The sequence below is a fragment of the Protopterus annectens genome, chromosome 4.part1, assembly GCF_019279795.1.
Source record: "Protopterus annectens isolate FY-2018-M chromosome 4.part1, PAN1.0, whole genome shotgun sequence".
Taxonomy (NCBI): Eukaryota; Metazoa; Chordata; order Ceratodontiformes; family Protopteridae; genus Protopterus; species Protopterus annectens.
The window spans coordinates 1,002,817,685-1,002,837,122 of NC_056734.1; the positions used below are offsets into that span (position 1 = coordinate 1,002,817,685).

The 19,438-nt window shown below is 38.7% G+C and overlaps 1 protein-coding gene across 1 annotated transcript in view; it reads right to left on the minus strand.

Moving 5' to 3' along the window:
* BDH1 (3-hydroxybutyrate dehydrogenase 1) overlaps positions 1 to 19,438 on the minus strand; it is a 985,124-nt gene that overhangs the window by 563,531 nt on the left and 402,155 nt on the right. Inside the window, exon 3 of the mRNA XM_044070714.1 lies at positions 5,147 to 5,288. Coding sequence (XP_043926649.1) covers positions 5,147 to 5,288 — 142 coding nt within the window. The remainder of the gene's footprint in view (positions 1 to 5,146; positions 5,289 to 19,438) is intronic.

Here is a 19,438-nt window from a genome sequence, read left to right on the forward strand (position 1 = left end):
ACATTTTTGGGGTGACTGACTGGCCCCAAAATGTACTGGATCAGTTGAACAGGAAAACAAGAAAAATGCTTCATGCTTATCAAATGATTTATAAAAAAAATTCAGTATAAACCAACATTATATATTTCCTGTTCTGTACGGGTTTCCTCAAAATTGATTACATGTATAGATCTGCAATTGTAGGACTACATACATAACTGCTGACCTCACAAGATCCAAATATAGTGAAAGTTTTAAAACATGATGAGAACAAGTCTAAGATGATTTTTCTGCTTAGTTTATCAGAAGCATGTCAGGGTCAAGCAGGAATGGAAATCAAACTAGAAGTAGATGAAAATCAGGCAGCAACTGAATGTGTCAAAACAAAAAAGAAAGAATACAAGATGAAGGATCAAATGAGAAGGCCATAAGTGTGGAAAATGCATAAATATAGTTGCACATTGTGATGATGTGAAATAGTGCTAGCTGCGCCAGACAGAGTAGGGCGGCGCATATGTAACATATGCCAGCATAGCAAACTGGAGTTTTGTAAAGAATTATATGTCATTTGAATATCAAACCGATTTGTATATATGTTTGTATTAAAATGTATTTGTAAAGCTGATTGTGTTAAAAGTATCAACAGTGGGTCCTGCTAGACAAAAAATAAATACATGTATGTCAGGCTGTACACTGTTGTAACTGCTGAAGTGTAGATATTTTAACAGAGGATACTAGAAGGGATGGGGTTATGCTGAGCCCTGCTAATCTTAAGAAAAATAGCCTGAAATTAAATAACTTGGTTTAGCCCATAAAGATTCTATCTCACAGGTCTGAATGCAGCCATAGATGCAACATCTGTGAAAAGCCTTCCTGTAGGAAGAGTAAAAGTGTTGTTTAATAGCTTCCAAATGCTATATTAAGCCTTTAGCTAAAGTTCTGTGTGTGTATTTTGAAACATCAGTGCTAAATCCTGGCTCAGTATCTAGTGAGGGGGGGTAGTGTGGGAACCACAGAGACAGGTGATCAGAAATGCACTGAAATTGTATTTAGATACTAGTAAGAGCTGTGATAGTGACACTCAGCACTTAGTTAGACCTGACAACATACACTCAATTTAATCTTGCCTTGCTCTAGGAAGCAAGTAGGGAACAGTAAAGCTTCAGACAGTTAGGAAAACATAGTGAAATTAGTTAAATGTTGTTTTTTTTCCCCTGTATCTGTCTGAGTCTTTCCATCGGTGTTTTTTTTTTTAATTTCCTATGATTTGTTTCCCACCTGAAAGACAATTATTAGCATTTTTGAACATGACCAAAATACAATCAGCTAAACAGAAAAGAAGTTCCCCAATGGATATTTATATGTAAAGCTCTGATGAATCAAGCTGACTGACAATGCTAAGGAATGGAATCTTGTGTACTGGAGTACATGGCAAGAAAGAACTGAATATGCTACTGACTGACATACCTCTTACACCCCTGACGTCCTGATGGATAGCTGAAGATGTCTGTCAACTGGTGGATGGTGAAAGACTGGTAGTTCAGCCAGTCCTGGGCTTTTGAACAACAGAAAGTCCCAAAATTCAGTACTGCAACATTAACAACCATTAACATGACATCAGTAAACCATAGTGAGACGGAAAAGATATTAAAAATTGACATATACAATGGTAAAACTTTCAGGGTTGGAGGTGGAAAAGTACTGTGTTCCACTAAAAGACTAAAAATACCAGTAAAAATTGTACAAGTTAAATTTGATAGTGAAACAGAAGTAGATCCAACCACGATACCTTAGTTGCCGAATAAGATGCTTTTAACAGGTGCAGAAACAATCCTGGAAATTGAAAATGACAAAGCAGTGCTGTTAAATTCATGGTGTCGGCATTCTATACAAAGACCTTAAGGAGTTCCTTACTGAATCATGACCAGAAAGAAAAAAGTTGCTATGGAACTGCACCTTAAGTTTGGACATGCTTCTGTGGACAGACTACAGAAACTGTTTTGTACATCAGGAAATGGACTCTGAATATCTTTCTGTCTTGAAGCAGATTGCTGGCAGTTGTGAGGTTGTAAAAAGTACAGCAGACCTAAATCTAGGCTCATTATTGGCAATCCTCTAACCTCAGTCAAAAGCTGATATACCTTGTTGCAGTGGACTCGCATGGGCTTGAATCTGGCAACTGATACTTAGATGTCATCAATTAATTTAGGAGTTTTCAGTACAGAAAACATCATCCACACAGAGGGACCATTATAAGTTGTAAAGAAATGTATTCAATGCTAGGTAAGAAAACATGGTGTACCACAAAGGTTGTTCAGTGACATTGAACAAGAATTCACTAATTATGTAAATATGAAAGCAGGGAATTTTAACATGGATGCACACAGTCCTTAAAGCAAACGGGACCATTGAGACAGTCAGCCAATAACATAAATAATGCTAAAAGTAAAAGCTAGCAGCGGATGTGTGGGGAATCACATTCAATTAAGGTCTGACAGCAAAAATGTTATACAGAATGTCTAAGGGTAGAGTTCACATCAGCCTGAATTTGGTTATAACCCAAAACGCCCTTCTGTTCTGATTGATAGTTTGGCCTGTTCTAAAAAGTACTACAAGTACAAAATCAGTGGAATGCTCATACAGAATTCCAAGAGCCCTACAGAAATGCCTTCCTACCGTAAAAGAAAAGGTCTGACATGGGACAGAAGGCATTCCCATGGGACAGAAGGCATTCTATAAAGAGGTGAAGTATTCATTGGCTACAATGGGGCTGTGGTATTTGTGAGGTATGGCAGTACTAGTAAAGGGGTACTTCATTCAAGGCTGTGTACGGTCAAGACTGAAAGGGAACATGATTTACTTCTAACTGGGTATCAATTGTTTGAATCAGTAAAACAATACAAGATCCACAGCTGGAAAGAATTATCTCTGAAAAAGTTGATAATGTAGGCCAAAAATGCAATTCCACTAGGTCAGTGAGCATCAAGGTATAGCACTCCTTGTGGTGAGAGGTTTTGCAAAACAAACAAAAAAAAAAGACTTCAAAAAGATTTACCAGCATATAAATCAGAATTCCTTCATCTTTGGCTGCACTTTGTTGCAAGCAATAGAAAGTCTAGTCTACAGACACTGTCTCCATTTTCTGCAAGGTATGAAACTCTCATATGTATATCCCCTCATAAGGCAAGATGTGAAATTAGTTAAATGTTGTTTTTTCCTGTATCTGTCTGAGTCTCTCCATCGGTGTTGTTTTTTTATATTTTCCGTGATTTGTTTCCCACCTGAAAGACAATTATTAGCATTTTTTGAACACGACCAAAATACAATCAGCTAAACAAAAAGGATGAATCAAGCTGACTGACAATGTTAAGGAATAGAGTCTTGTGTACTGGAGTACATGGCAAGAAAGAACTGAATAGGCTACTGACTGACATACCTTCTTACACCCCTGATGTCCTGATGGATAGCTGAGGATGTCTGTCAACTGGTGGGACAATTGTGGAAATTTTAAGAACTGTGTTTATTTTCTGACAGCTGCAACACTGTACTGGTATGACACGGTGCGACATCATTAAGTCAGGAGGAACAGACTCATAGTTGACCAGAGAACAATGGCATCACTTGTCTGCCATGTGAATGACACTGCATGGCGTGACCCACAAAGCTCTCTCACACTAGTTACCACTCCCCTAAAAGCTACCTTTCAGCTTGGCAATGAGAAGCATGTGGGATGGGTCTTGGCTACTACTAATGGAAAAATGCTGGCACGCAATGGCAGCTACATTAATAAACTATTCATTCTACTGTCATGGAACCATCAAGAGCAGTGCAATGGGATCCTCCTATACCACAATAAGACATTGATTTACTCTGGATGAAAATACAACAAATTCTCTGGGCTGATGAGCAAAGCAGACCAGATATTATTTCTGATGCTTTCTGCTTGGCATCCATCATAGAATGAGTCAACATTAAGATTACTTATGAAGCAAACAAGACTGTTCAAAAACATTTATGTCAACCATGAGGATGGATGAATTCCTAAAACTAGAAGTCTTCAAGTGATGCTTCAAATACCACACAGTGGCATTTAAGGACATAAGATGATTTTTTTTTGTTAGCATCAAAAATAATTAGAAGACTGGTTACTGATTACCCTTGCAGGCCAAATGCTTGCCATTTCAGATAGCCCTGGCAAGGTATTTGAACTGTCTGTTTTGAGCTCATAACTACTGATCATAAGCATGGCACCTTTTGGATAATCTGTTTTATAGATACTAATTTTGAGGGAATTAACTCTACAAACCATGTTGCATGAAAAAATGCTTTGCCTGAAAACAGTGGAATAAAATAACAATAAAACCCAGGGAATTCAGTGTCCAGTGGTTGGCTTAAAAAACATCTGTCTAACTAAGAAGGTGGCTTCCACCCTTAGCCTTCTAGAAAAAGGAATGAGGGTATACCGATTATTGACTCTGCAAAATGAATGTTTTTCTTCACAGAGAGAGGGTAAACTGAAGACTACAGTTATGTAATTTGAGACTTTTACAGTCGCATCTGTTTTATGGGAGTCCTTTACTACAGCTTCTTCTTAATGACAACTTTTCTGAAGTATCTTGTTCTTAAAGCAATGACTGTACTTTTGTTGCAGATTTGTCTGGAAACTATGTGAACAGCTACATGAAGCTGTCAGTGTGGCTGGGATGGCCAAACAACTGCATTTTGCATTTCTTGAAAAGTCAAGTTGTTCTTTCAGCCTCTCCACATACCACTTTAATCTAACACTCAAGATAGTTAAAATTCTAAGTGAAGAGATTAAGTTTCCAGTTAATACACCTAAATGAAGAAGCTTTCAGTTATCTATCTCAAAACTCGAGAGATCAGTAACAAATTTTGATGAAAAAACTGTTTGCCCCATTTGCAAGATAAACGCTATCAAGCCAAGCTGCAAGTGAACAGATGAGAAAAAAAGATGCTTAAAATAGAACCTGCTGCTCTCCTAAAGTGCAGTGGGACACATCTGGCTCATGCATTTTCATATACTGCTGAACAAACCTTGAAAAGCAAGCAAAATGGCACACCTCTAAGAAAGCTTTGGTTATGATGTGTGAAGTGAGCATCTATATGTACACACACGAGTGAAAACAGCAAGTATTATTCAGCTTACTTTTCTCAGGGTCCTGGAGATTTCTTTTGACATATTCCACAGCCTGTGCAACCTCTTCTTCATTTCTCACGTCCATCTGAAGGACTTTCATCCTGTCAGATTCAATACTTTCTAGCTCTTTAGCGCCATCTCCATTTTTATTCTAAAACAACATGAAAAACACATTATTCGTTCTGTTCAAGATCATTACATCAACTATAACTAATGTACTTTCATAAATATACCAACTGTACATTTACAAACTGCTGAATTGCAAAATGTTTGAAAAAAAACAAAACTGGTATGAACATACACCATGTAAGCCCAAGGTATCAAATCGGAAGGCAAATGTTCCACTTACAACACACAAAATACATTAAAAGGATAGAAATATACCGGCAAAGCACACATCTGTATCCAGGCTGACAACTCCAATTACAGGCACCCTGTGTAATAACTTTAATAGAACTACAGTATGGAAAAGTGAAATAACACAGAGGGATAGCAGCACGAGTCTGGTGTACAAATCTTAAATTTACAGCTACTTTTCCTGCAAGGAGAAAGCAGCATTTGGAAGCTGGTTAACAATTCAAAATATGAAATAGACCCCTGAAAGGCAGGCAAAAAATATGCATATAGCACTACTGTATGGGGTAGGCTTTCATCAATAAGCACTGAAGTAAATATATCCTAAAAATACCTTTAAACAGCACTTGCCTTGTCAATAAGCATTAGAAGCAGATGGTTTGAGCACTAAATATACTATCAACAAACCATCAAATTAAAGTGTTCTACAAAACAGCACACAGCCATTTTATTTCCTCAAATACTTAACTTTTGGGCCTATGATGAACTAGGTCAGGGCATGAATTTGGAGATTTTAATGCATTCTTTTGAATACATAATGACCACCATCTGCCATAACACAGCAGCTGTACATTAAATCCCTTCAGAACATGACCTCAGGACTGGTCAATCCTGATAAGCAAAGTTTGCTTGCTTATTTATTTATTGAGTATATTTATTCAGTAAATACATACGTGTATGTATGTGTGTATTTTACATGTGTGTGTGTTTGCGTGTGTGTGTATATCTATGCATGAATGCATATTTGTTAAGTGAGGTAGTGGACTGAAACATTTTGTGCCCATTTCAGCAACAGCTTGGACATTAAAACATGATGTGAGTAAAGTACTTGTAAAGAAAAGTAGCAAGTATGCAAAGCTATTGCAGAATAGTACTTCAGGTAAACAGCGATATTTATTTATTAATTAACGGTCTCTGACTGGGAAAGCCCAACTGAGCAGGGCCCATTTTAAGCACAGGCCCAGGGAGAAAAGCTTCAGAGTATATTTACATTAACAAGTGAATTTCAGTTTTCAGAAAAACACTTAATTTCTCAGAAAAAAAATGTTACAATACAGGTACGTACAGTAAAGTAAGTTTGGGTAACTAATTTTTCGCAGGATTTATACTGCAGAAGCGAAATAAGTATATTGTTCTTAACATTGCAGTACAGAAAGGTTTGTAAAGAGTTCAAGAGATTTACTGAAGTTAGTTATAACATCTTGTAGGAGGGAAGATTTTTGTATTCTACAGGTTTGCAAAGAGTTCAAGAAATATATAAAGTTATAAAATTACGTAGGAGGGGAGATATTAGTATTGTACATGAGGACAGTGGTAATAACATTTGAGTGAGATAGAGTATAGGATTATTTTTATCTAGGTTGCCTGTTCTAGATGGGTGTATCTAGAAGATTTATAACTTAGGTATACTGGGGATGCATGAGAGCGGTAGAGCAGTGGATGGGTGCAGTTATAAAAAGAGCAAGATGAGAAGTGATGTTTAAGAGGAGTATACTGATTTAAGTGCAGGAGGGCAAAATAGAGATAAGTAATAAGAAATGTATGTTTTCACTAGAGGTCTCAACATGGTGATGAACACTAGCATGACCAGGACTGTGTAAGGTACAGTCTGAGCTGGATATTCTAGCTTTGGAGTTTGTTAGTCATTTTTACTTGTGTGGGATGAAGTTCCAGAGTTTGAAGATTTAAAAGGAATATAGTTAGTCCACTAATGAATTATTTGCTTTATTAATGCTTAATACAAATTTGTCACCAGAATGTAGGTCTCTTGAGGGGATGAAGGCAAGAATATATTTTTAATGCAGGGCACTGTTCAGGATAATGTAAATGTATCTGTTTGTATGCCATAACAATTGGAGAGTATGCTAGGTAGTTTTTAAGCTCTAGCAAGCATACCCTTCAACTGTCCAGATTTTCACCTCATTTTTTGGTCTTTTCCTCATAAAATTTGCAGTTTTCTGGCAAATCACTGAGGCTTAAAGTTACTAAACTGCATACATTTCAGTTTCAGACTGCATAACCTTCAGTAAATGCATGCTAATATAAATCCGGGTATTCTAGCAACTTTTTAAGTTCATAAGAGCGGTATTTAAAATCTGTCCCTAGTTTTAGGTCTTAGCCCCCCCCCCCCATTACTTTAGGCTTTGTCCTAATTTCTTGCACCAAGAGGTTGAGAGGTATGCTAGCCAGTTTAACTGTTTTAAGGCTTGGCTGTGGTGAGTTCAGTGTACAGTGTTGGTAGTAAATGTAGCTACTTTGTTATAACAGGAGGGTAGTTTGGATTTTAGTGTAGACCTTAGTTATGTAAGGAAAGGTGAGGCATATAAGAGGATTTGAAGCAACTAGGATGAGGCTAACGTTTTTCTTGCTGGGTCTGTAAGGTACTCTTTTGCACTGTAAAGGGAGCCAAGCTCCTGGTGGGTCTTTTTAATTGTTTGAAGAATATGTTGATCAAATTTAAGATTGTCATTTATTACAATGGCCAGTAATTTAGCATGTGCACTACCTCAATTTTAGTATTATTTGTAGATGTAACAAAAAACGACTGGTTTTGTTTAAAGATTTTGGGGTGAGCAGCATTAGCTTTGTTTTATTGGGATTAAAAAAAAACAAGCAATCTCTGTGGTATCCACAAAGTCTCAAACAACCCACTGAGCAAGTATAGTGGGTCCTCAAACAAAACAGTGTAAGAAACTTCTCTGTGTGGAAGATTTCCAATCCATATATATCTAGTCAGTCACTGTATATTAATCAGATCCGATAATGGTAGTAGAAGTAGCGAACCTAAACTCGTCCTAAGTAAAAAAAATAAATAAATAAATAATAAATGTATATAATCTGAAATATTGTACAGAATTACTAAGTATTCTAAAATAATCCAAGCGAGCTATTTAGTAGTTCCTAGTAGTTGTCATAATAATATAACCATTATGTACTTTAAAATTAATAAAGATGTAATGTGGTACCTCTTATTACACCAGATTATTAAGTAGATTATTAAATCTTTGATTTTATCCAAGACAATACAGTACACGGCTGGAAATATATAAGTAGGACAGGACCAGCTCGAATGTCACACTAATGGGGGAAGGGATGTGAATTTAACATGTACACCAATAATACTTTGTTTTACAGCACAATAAACCACTCCCTTGCCTGATAAAAAGTGTATATATATATATATATATATATATATATATATATATATATATATATATATAGTTAGAAAGCTTGTGAGGAAACTATTGCTCTATTATTTTTGTTTTACTTGGATCGCTTGTCTGTGTGCTTAATAAAGGATTTTCGACTAGAAACAGACTGCCTACCCTGCATGGATTACTTTCGAATACTTAGTAATCCTGTACAATATTTCAAATTATACATATAAATATATATTTATATGTTTTATTCTCTCATTTATACTCTTTATTCCTTAAAGTTGGAAAGTACTTTTGTCTTTTTATTTTAGGACTTTATCAGAACTAGTTAAAACAAAGACAAGAGCCATATTTAAAATTTAGTCACAAGTCATGTGATACTACTCAGTTACAAATTTAAACTATCAACACACTTAAAAAAACTTTACAAAATAAAATCCTATTAGTTGAACAGTTTGAATAAATATACAGGTAATACATTCATCTGTGGTGTATATTAAACATATATTAAAATAAATTGATTCATATGGAATTATGCTCCACTTCAATTTGTATTAGTAAAATTACCTAAAAAAATGATCCTACTTTATACGTATAAATAATAAAATGCAACTATGTTAACTAGTAAACACTGATAATATAAAATAAGTAAATAACTAAATAAATAAAACTGGTTGATAACAGTGTTTAACTGATAAAAACTGTTAATATGCAAGTTTTTCACAACTTGCCTGATCTTAACTTTAGAAGAAAGTTAATAGAAATAATATTAATTTAGACCTGGTGGGGATAAAGCATTAAGTCTAAGTTGCCATATCAGCTCCCTATATTCAATGCGGGTTTCCCAGTTGCCACCTCTTTCATTATGTCCAATTATTTAAAAATTCCAAAATAAATTTTTTTGAATTCCATGAAAACCAGGGCATGTTTGTAAAGGGCACTGTTGGCGTTATTCCTAAAAATTTCATAACAGTGCTCATATAGCCTTTTATATAGGGTTCTTTCAATTTTACCTGTGTAAAAAAATGCAAATTTTGAGCAATCAGCGACATACATCACACCTGGTGTCAAACAATTTCCATTCATTAAAAGGTATTTTTTAATGAACAGTAGTTATATATTTCTATATGGTCTTGCTCTAAAATGTAGGGACACTGCTTACAAGCCACATATTTACAAATCCCTTTCTTTTCAAAGTCTAACCTATCCATCGTATTCTTCTGGAGTATTCCTTTCAAGTTTTTACCTACCTTGTGTACAAAATTAGGTTGATTCCCAACTACCATAAGCACTTCGTCATTACTTTTAAAAATGCAGCAGTTTTATTTACAATCTGTTCTATTCTTCCTGTGTTACTTCTGCAATGTAAAATCAGGGCTCTTGTGAGGTCTTTTTTATTACCGTTATTAATGTCAACTGCCCTCATATTTTCACCTGTATCTTGGCAATCACCTTTTTCTTCTTCTTCTTTACCCAATAAAGGGATATAATTTTTTACCCCACTGTAAAGCTATATCTTTATTTATAGTAATGACAATATCCTCCATTCAAGAAACATATTAAGTTTTTTTCTGTCTCAAAATGTTCGAGTGTAGAACACATTCTGGCTATTCTTACAAGCTTTCCTTTAAAGTTCTCTTACAGGTCTAAGTATGACAACTTTTGTAGTGCAAATGAGCAATGGAGAAAGTTGGTTTACGATAAAACAGTTAAGGCAAACTTCTTCTCAGTTTTGTGGACAGTAACATCTAAGTAGCTCACCTAGTTTGTTGCATGTATTTGTGAATTTGAGAAAAGAGGTACTACTAGATATACAATTTAAAACAAAGCTTAAATTTTACTCACAGATGTTTGTCAAAAATGACAATATCATCCAAGACTCATAAGTAAGGATTCCAGCAAGTCTTACAGTTGGAGTCCAACACATTTTTTCTCCCAGCTTAACATTACAAGGATGGCATACATTGGGGAGCAAGTCACCCCCACTACCTCACCTTTGACTGAATTATAGTATTTACCTTCAAAATAAATAAAGTTATCGTGTAAAACGTGTTCCATCAATTCAGTTAAATGCCTAATTTGCTTGCTGTCCAAACTCAAATTCTAACAGGGTAGTATTAAACAAGGCTAACCCTGTGTCGTGAAGTATACTGGAGAGGAGGTCAACTACATCTATTATAAGAAAACTAATGTTTTCTTTATAATGTTCCTGAGTAAGTCTTCTCAAAAAGTCCAAAGAACTTTTTTTAAATTTGCTTATGCTTAGAAAGTAAACCCTGAAATCTCTTTCTAGGCATTTTCTTGCCCTTCTTTGGTGACCAAGAGCCCTGTTAGAGAAGGAGGTATGCTTGGCCTGGTAGTTTCTCTGATATCTTGAGAGAGAAGAGAGGAAGTCTACAATCCATTATAACTTTACCTTGTTCTTGCAATGCTTTAAACAAGTTGTCCACTTCATGGCCAAATAATCCAGGATCTTAGCTTTAATGTCCTCATTTAATGACTGTGAATGAAGCTAATGACAGACACAGCAGCAGCTGCTCTGTAAGAAGCTTCCACTGTATCATAACTGCACTTTATGCTAAGTCTAGTTACCCAAGAAGCCTAAACCACCATAGATTTATCCTGCAGCTTAATATAAGGTGATTCTAAAGACACAAGTTTTATTCAAATTAGCCAGAACAGACGACAAATACTGTGTCAAATGAATCTAGAAACCAGAGTGGAGGATGTGTATACCTTGTTTCCATAACTGTCTATTGCCCTGCTATCTTCGTCTTAGGGAAGGGAATTAACAGCATGTAAAAGTTTAGATAGCTTGTTAGAAGGAACGTGACAAGCAGAGAATCTTCCAAAGAATTTTTATAAAGAAACTAAGTTCTCAGGCACTTGATAGAACCTATCAGGTCTTTTAGGTGCAGGAGACTGAAACCAGGAGCCGTGAAAGTAGATAGAAAGGCATCCAGAAAGGCCTCCAAAATAGGAGGAACAGGTCATAATTGTGCCCACCTCTAGTAAATTACAACATATTTGTACACAAGAGATTTGTTGAGATTCTCATCAAAATGTTGCATCATCTTAGATATGGCCTCCCCAAAGTAAATTTCCTCTACAGCAGAATTAGGGGATAAGTAGGCAAGAGAATGTTCATCCCATCTGCTTCCTCTTCCTCGGAGTATGACTCAAGTTGTCTCTTCTGAGTGGCAGATGGAATAAAAGATGGTGGCTTGAGAACCAAACAACCTTAAACGGGCCTTGGGAAAACAAGCCTTGAGAAAATTCTATCCATTCTTTTTCCTGAGATGTCTGAGGAGAGGAAACTCCAGACACAAAATATTCAGAGAGAACACAGTAAAATCCAGTGATAAGAAATGCTGGGCAGGTATTATCAGGATTATATCAACAAAGGCACAAATATGTCTTGACATGGAAATAGTTTAAGGCAAAAAGCTAGTGATGTTTCTGGTTTGGTATACTAGACCCTAAAAGGTCCTACGTGTAGAGGCTTTGGATAATCAGGGATCTAAGTTACATGACAGAAAAGTCTGCTTGCTCACAGGATGACTTTTTATCAAAGAAGGGGGATACCTCTACCAACAATGGTAATACACCTTGGAGGGAAAGTGAGGGTAGGATCATGTGCTAGGACTGAAGAGGCAACAGACGTGACTGGGTGTATGTGGGTTTTTTGAAAGAAGGCTGGGGTAAACGAGGAAGAGTTTAGCTTAAGAAAAAAATATTACGGGGTAGAGAAGGGTACTACTGATAGGTTGATTTAATTAAGGGTATGTACAAGGAATACAGAAGTATAAAGTATGAGAAATGATGGATACAGTAATTAATGGGGAAGAATAGGAATAAGGGACTGACAGACTACAGTTACTTGGCCAGGAAAAGATGTTGGCTGCTGGGTTGTAAGAGTATAGGCTGGATTGGGGGTGACACTGGGCAATCCATTTAGTACTGCAGGAAGCGACACAGATGTTTCTTGGGGTTAAGACAGGAGAGTAGTATCAATGTCACAAAAAGGGATGTCCACGGGTTCGGACATCATCAACGCTGGGTCCCTTAGGAAAAAGGAGAAGGTGATCAAATGGGTAAAGAAATGTAAAGGCTGGGGATATACAAATGTTAACACAGAAACATACACAAACACAGTTTTGCTTTAGTTTTTCTGAATATGGTTTTCAGTGAAGTGGTGTTGGAGGTTTATGCATTACTGAAATTACCTTAGGTGTGTCAACATGAATTCTTTGCTAGACCTATTTGATAGGAGGGCAGCTGCATTTAATTTGGAGACTTTAAAGAAGCTTTACATGAGAGCAATGATAGGTCACATGGGACAAGGGAAACAAAAGTACAGTTGTGTACTCTTACCATAAATGTAGGTGTTCAAGTGTATTCACTGTTGCAGTCATTACATTTGGGTAATCTGCTTGCAGGTTGCCTTCAGTCGGCCTGATCAATAAAATCTTGGGTCCTGTGTCAGCTGCTGTCACTTCTTCCATGACGTCAGGTCGTCAGGGTATAAAACATGCAGCCGATGCCATTACATCAGTTTTTCTTGCCCCAGATGTCAGGTGCCCCCCTAATGGGGAGCAATTAAACATAAAAACACAAAGGTATACCTCCAACAAAAAATCAAATACACCAAAAAGGCTTTTAAGCATAGTAAAGGAAAGTAGAGGTATAGCCAAAAGAAGTTAGGTGGATGGAAGGAGGGTAACCAGGACTGCAACAGTGAATCCACTTGAACATCTACATTTATGGTAAGTGTACACAACTGTACTATGTTCTTCGTGTTTCACTGTTGCAGTCATTACATTTGGGTAGATTCCCAAAGCTATGGTTAGGAGGAGGAGTTATAGATAGCATTAGGAGCAGATATAAGGCCCTGCAAGACTGCAGCAGCAAGGCCAGCTCTGGATTTAGAGAAAATTGGCAAATGGTAATGCTTGGTGAAAGTATGTACAGAACTCCAGGTAGCAGCTTCTAGGATGTCCCTGGTAGGAACGCCTCAGAGAAAAGCTGTAGAAGTAGATGCAGCCCTGGTGGAGTGAGATCTGATCCCCTGGGGGATAGGTTTTCCATGGTGCTTGTAGCAGAAATTAATGCAATGGCTTATCCATTTAGAAATGGTTTGTTTTGAAATAGCCTTCCCCTCTGCCCCTGCAGCAAATGCTACCAGCAGTTGTTCAGATTTTCTTTGAGGTTTAGTTCTGTCCAAGTAGAATCTAAGTTGTCTGTGCACATCCAAGGAATGCAGAATCTGTTCCCCTTTGTTCTGTGGATTGGGAAAGAAGGTTGGCAAATGAATGGACTGATTTAGAGCCACACTGGATACTACCTTGGGCATGAAGGATGGATTGGTCCTGAGTGATACCCTGTCCGCATGAAAGATGATGAAAGGCTCCACTGCCATAAGGGCCTGTAATTCAGATACCCCTCTAGCTGAAGTGATTGCTAAATGAAAAGCTGTTTTCCAAGAAATAAATTTTAAGTCTGCAGTAGCAGCTGGCTCGAAAGGAGGGAGAGTGAGTTTCTCCAATACAAAGTTAAGGTCCCATGCTGAGGTTGGAGCTCTCCCTGGGTGGTCTCAAATTTTTGGCCCCTCTGAGGTAATGCTTGAGCAGTGGGTGAGAGAAGAGGGGAGGTTCTGTGTTATAATGAGTTGAAATGGCTGAGGCGTGGATTTTAATGGAGGAAAAAAAGACATGCCCTTGTGAAGCATCTCAGTTAAGTATTGTAAAATCTGAGGTAAATTGGGCGCTGCTGTTGTCATCCCTTGAGATTGGTTCCAGGCACAGAATCTTTTCCATTTTTCAGCATAAGACTTTCTAGTACTAGGCCTCCTTGCCTCTAAGATGACATCCATCACAGGTTTGCTGAGGGATGGTAAGTTAGAGCTTAAGTAATTAGCCAGGCTGCAAGGTTCAGTGCTGGAAGCTGAGGGTGCAGAATCTGGTTCTCCTACTGAAACAGCAGGGAAGGAGTCTGAGGCAGGTGCCATGAAGATAACCATGACACACTACGCAGGAGGGGGTACCAGTGCTGGCGTGGCCAGTCTAGAGCAATCAAAATCATCCTTGGTTTGTCCTGTTTTTAGTAGTACTTTGGAGGGCAGAGGCAGCTGGGGGAATGCATAGACTGCTAGGTTTTTCCAGCTGAAGGACACAGCATCCACTTTCCAGGCTTGTTTGTGGGGAGTCCTTGTGCAAAATTGCCCAATTGGTAGTTCTGGGGGAAGGCAAACAGGTCTATACATGGGCTCCCCCATTCGCTTGTCAACATGCTGAAAATCCTTGGTTCCAGTTTCCACTCGTGTGGGTCCATAAAGTTTCTGCTTAGTCCATCTGCCAGCGTGTTTAACTTTCCTGGCAGGAATTGAGCTTGTAGGTGCACTTGGTAGCTCAAAGCTGTGTTCCACAATGCCATGGCTAGTCTGCAGAGGGGGTAAGAATGTATACCCCCCGCTTGTTTATGTACCACACAACCGTGGTGCTCTCCGTCTTTACCATTAGTTGTCCTGGAAGAATGTAGTCCTTGAAGGCTGTCAGAGCATTCTGTAAAGCTAACATTTCTTTCTGATTGATATGCAAGTGCATTTGACTTGGGTTCCATTTGCCCTGAATGCACTTCCCTGCCAGGTGTGCCCCCCATGCATAGTCTGATGCATCTGTTAGGGTTTGGGTGGCAGGGGGTGGTGTGAAAGGTAGTCCCTTGTTTTGGTGGCAGGCCTCTGCCCACCAAAGGAACTCTAGGCGTAGGCAAGGTATGATAGGAATCATTGTTTCTAGGCTGTGAGAATGTTGACTCCATATGCTTTTTAGATACCACTGTAGTTTCCTCATATACAGTCTTGCATATGGAATTAGAGAGGCCATGAACCCCAAGGTTTGCAGTATTTATCTTGCAGATAGCAGCGTTTTTGTAGCCACTTGTTTGAAGTAGGTTGTCAAATGAGTTTGCTTTTCTGGCGTGAGGTAAGCCATCTGGGAAGTTGTATTCAAGATTGCTCACAGGAATGTAATTTGTTGACTGGGTATCAGTTGTGATTTCTTTTCGTTTATGGTGTACCCCAGACAAGTTAGAACCCTTTTTACAAATGACAGATGATTCAAATGAATGTCCTGGATTTCTGCTTGAATTAGACAATCGTCCAGACATGGGTATATTTGAATACTTCTTTGCATGCAAAATGCAATCACTGGAGCTAGGCACTTTGTGAATACCCCGGGCGCAGTAGATAAGCCAAAGGCCAGTGCAGAGAACTGATAGTGTGTGTAGCCTGCTTTGAAGCATAGGTATTTTCTGCAAAATTCCCGGATTGGGATGTGCAGGTAATGCTTCTTTTAGATACAGTGTTGCCAACCAGGCGTCTTTGCCTAGCATAGGAAGTAACTAAAGAGTCAGCATCCTGAATTTTAGAATCTCCTGGCTTTCTGCTTGAATTAGACAATCGTCCAGACATGGGTATATTTGAATACTTCTTTGCATGCAAAATGCAATCACTGGAGCTAGGCACTTTGTGAATACCCCGGTCGCAGTAGATAAGCCAGAGGGCAGTGCAGAGAACTGATAGTGTGTGTAGCCTGCTTTGAAGCGTAGGTATTTTCTGCAAAATTCCCTGATTGGGATGTGCAGGTAATGCTTCTTTTAGATACAGTGTTGCCACAACCAGGCGTCTTTGCCTAGCATAGGAAGTAATTGAAGAGTCAGCATCCTGAATTTTAGAATCTCCAGAAAGGCGTTTAGAGTAGACAGGTCCAGGATAGGACGCCATGAATTGTCTTTTCTGGTTACCAGGAAAAGTCTTGAGTAGAAACCTTGTCCCTTTTCCTCTTCTGGTACCAGCTGAATTGCCCCCTTGCTTAAGAGAGAAAGTATTTGTTTTTGGGCCTCTGCCCACTGATTTGGGGGTAGGTTTGGCCACCCCTTGGTGTTGGCAACATGTGGAAGTGAAATCTGTAAGCCTGGAACACTATATTTAAAACCCATTTGTCCTGGGAGATGAGTTCCCAATTCTTTGCATGAAGAACAATCTTTCCCCCCAAAGGGGCAGTCAATTGATAAGTGCTTGGAAATTTTAAAAGGAAGTCATTAAGACAGTTTACCATAGGGGGTAGTATTATTATTCCCAGATTTGGAAGTGGAGGCCCCCCCCCCCACTGCTTACTTCTGTGTGTCCCCTGGGACTGAAACCTGGGGTTTTTGCTGTGTCTGGGTTTCGCTTGAGAAGACCTGGAAGGGGCTGGAAAGGACCAATTCTTAGAAGGCCAGTGTCTACTAAATCTAGGTGGCTGAACTTGTAAAAAATCTTTAACAGTTTGCATAGATTTAGCTTTATCTTCTATCTTTTTAAGAACTTCTTCAGCCTTGTTGCCATACAGGTGGTCCTGATTTAAAGGAGCATCCAACAATTTAGCTTTAACATGATCAGGCAAAGATTGCTCCTTAAGCCAAGCATACCTTCTAAGCACAGATCCAGTAACGGCAGCCCTGCAAGAGGCCTCTAAAGAATCAAAACCACATTGTAAAGTATGTTTTCCAACTTGTTCAGCAGAATGCATTAAATCCTATAAGTCTTTATTTTCCATACAGTCAGGAATCAACATAATTTTCTGTTTAAGTAGTCCAATAACATGTTGCTGATATTTCAACATATGAAAATAGCAGTTTAAAGCTTTAATTGCCAAGGTTGCTTAAGTATAAACCTTTTTACCCCATCTATCCAGCACCCTGAAGTCTCCATCAGAAGGGGTAGGATTTTTAGAAGTAGAAGCCTTAATGCCCTTGGGCCCCTGTGAATTAGTCTCTGGATCTGCAATTGGATTTTTGAAAAGGAACTTATGGGACTCAGGGACCCTGTAGTATCTGTCTGGTTTACTGAGAGCAGGAGGCAGGGAATCAAGGACCAAACTGGATTCTGAGAAAGCATCATCAACAATGTCTAGTACAGGAGGAATAGCAAAAGGCCTATGCTGAGGTAGGAGAAGGAAATCCCTAAGCCTCTTTTTTGAATCAGAAAATTCCTGGCTTTCCCAATGAAAATGCTCCCTCAGAGTATGTAAGGTTTCACCAAAAGAAAAATCCTCAGGAGGGAATAGAGTCCTCTGCATCAGAATCCTCATAAGTAAGTAAGGACAAATCCAGGTCATCAGAAGAGTCAGAAAAACCAGAATCTTGATCCAAAGATTCATAATCAAGCTCAGCCCTAGGCCTCTTAAGAGGGTGGGCGTTGAATACCCCTGATTAGAGTTAACTGATCTTCAGCCATTTTTATCATTTTTTTGTTTAGGCATAGAGGCCTGAGAATGTGGCCTGGGCATTGGTTTTTTAGACATGGATCGAGATTTAGGCCTTATTAATGAAGGAGGCACTGATTTAATATGCAAGTCCATAGACCTGATTACACCCTTAGAAGCCGTTGCCTGCAAAGCGGCTCCGGACCCATCCAAGGTAGAGACATCCACGGGTTCCATAGATGAAGTATCTTGGGGCATACCTGACTCCGAATGGGTCTCAGCAGAGGCCTGCGAATCAGAGGTAGCAGGTATCCGGGGCTGTGAAAGCACCCGAGTACTGGCGACTGGCTTAGGAGAAGCGTCGTCAGCAGTTTTGGACCTTGGCGGCCTGTCTCTGCCTTTATCTTTGTGTTTTTTTTGAATTTCAGTAGTCGGGTAGCTAACTGACGACATTTCTGGATAATTAAACCGAGAACAGAAATATTTAGAGGCAAAAATAAACAGACGACGGACAGTGCGCTGATTAAATAAAGCACAAAACTGACAACAAGGTACGTTGTGGTCAGGGCCTAGGCAAGGAATATAGTACGAATGAAAATCTTTATGAGGTATTTGCTTTCCACATGCAATGCAATTAACTTCTACTGGTCGTGGTCAGGGCCTAGGCAAGGAATATAGTACGAATGAAAATCTTTATGAGGTATTTGCTTTCCACATGCAATGCAATTATTAACTTCTACTGACATCAGGAGGGAGCAAGAAAATGTTTCCCCAACGGGGTACTTAGCTTTTAGTTGAAGACTTTGGTTTTGGAACTCGAAAATGAAAATTTCAGGAGTTGGCTGAGCGGCACTTGCGAACTGCTTCTGCTTCAGGCACCGCACGTCAAGAAAGACTGATGTAATGGCATCGGCTGCATGTTTTATACCCCTGACGTCATGGAAGAAAGGACAGCAACCAACACAGGACCCAAGACTTTGTTAATCAGGCCGTCTGAGGGCAACCTGCAAACAGATTACCCAAATGTAATGACTGCAACAGTGAAACACAAAGATCATCATCAGATGTCAAAGGAAAATTATGTGATATTCAGAAAAGGATGGCTTTCAGAATGTTAGTAGAATTAAGAAATAGATCAGAATGGCTGTATATTCCCAAAAGACTTTGGATTATTTGTGGATGATATTAGACGAACTGGCAGAAGTTCAAGTAACACACACAAGGATATGTGAACATGCCAAAGACCAAGGGTTATGGTACAGGACAAGCAGAGGACCAGGTGATGGTGGAAGCCATATGAGTGGAGCATTGCAGCAAGGACTGAAGTTGCAGGCAGTGGTACAAAGGGTGAAAGTAGAGAAGAGGTCACTAATGGAAGAAAAGGTATGTATATGGTGGGACTGTAGGAGCAAAAGAGACAAAGGAGGAGATCAGGAAATAGGAGGGAAGACTTTAGAATGTTCAGAGAAACTGAGCAAAGGGAAAGAAAGAACAGATGTAGAGAAGGCTGGTTGCAAGAAAAGTTAAAAAGTCAAAGACTCTACAAA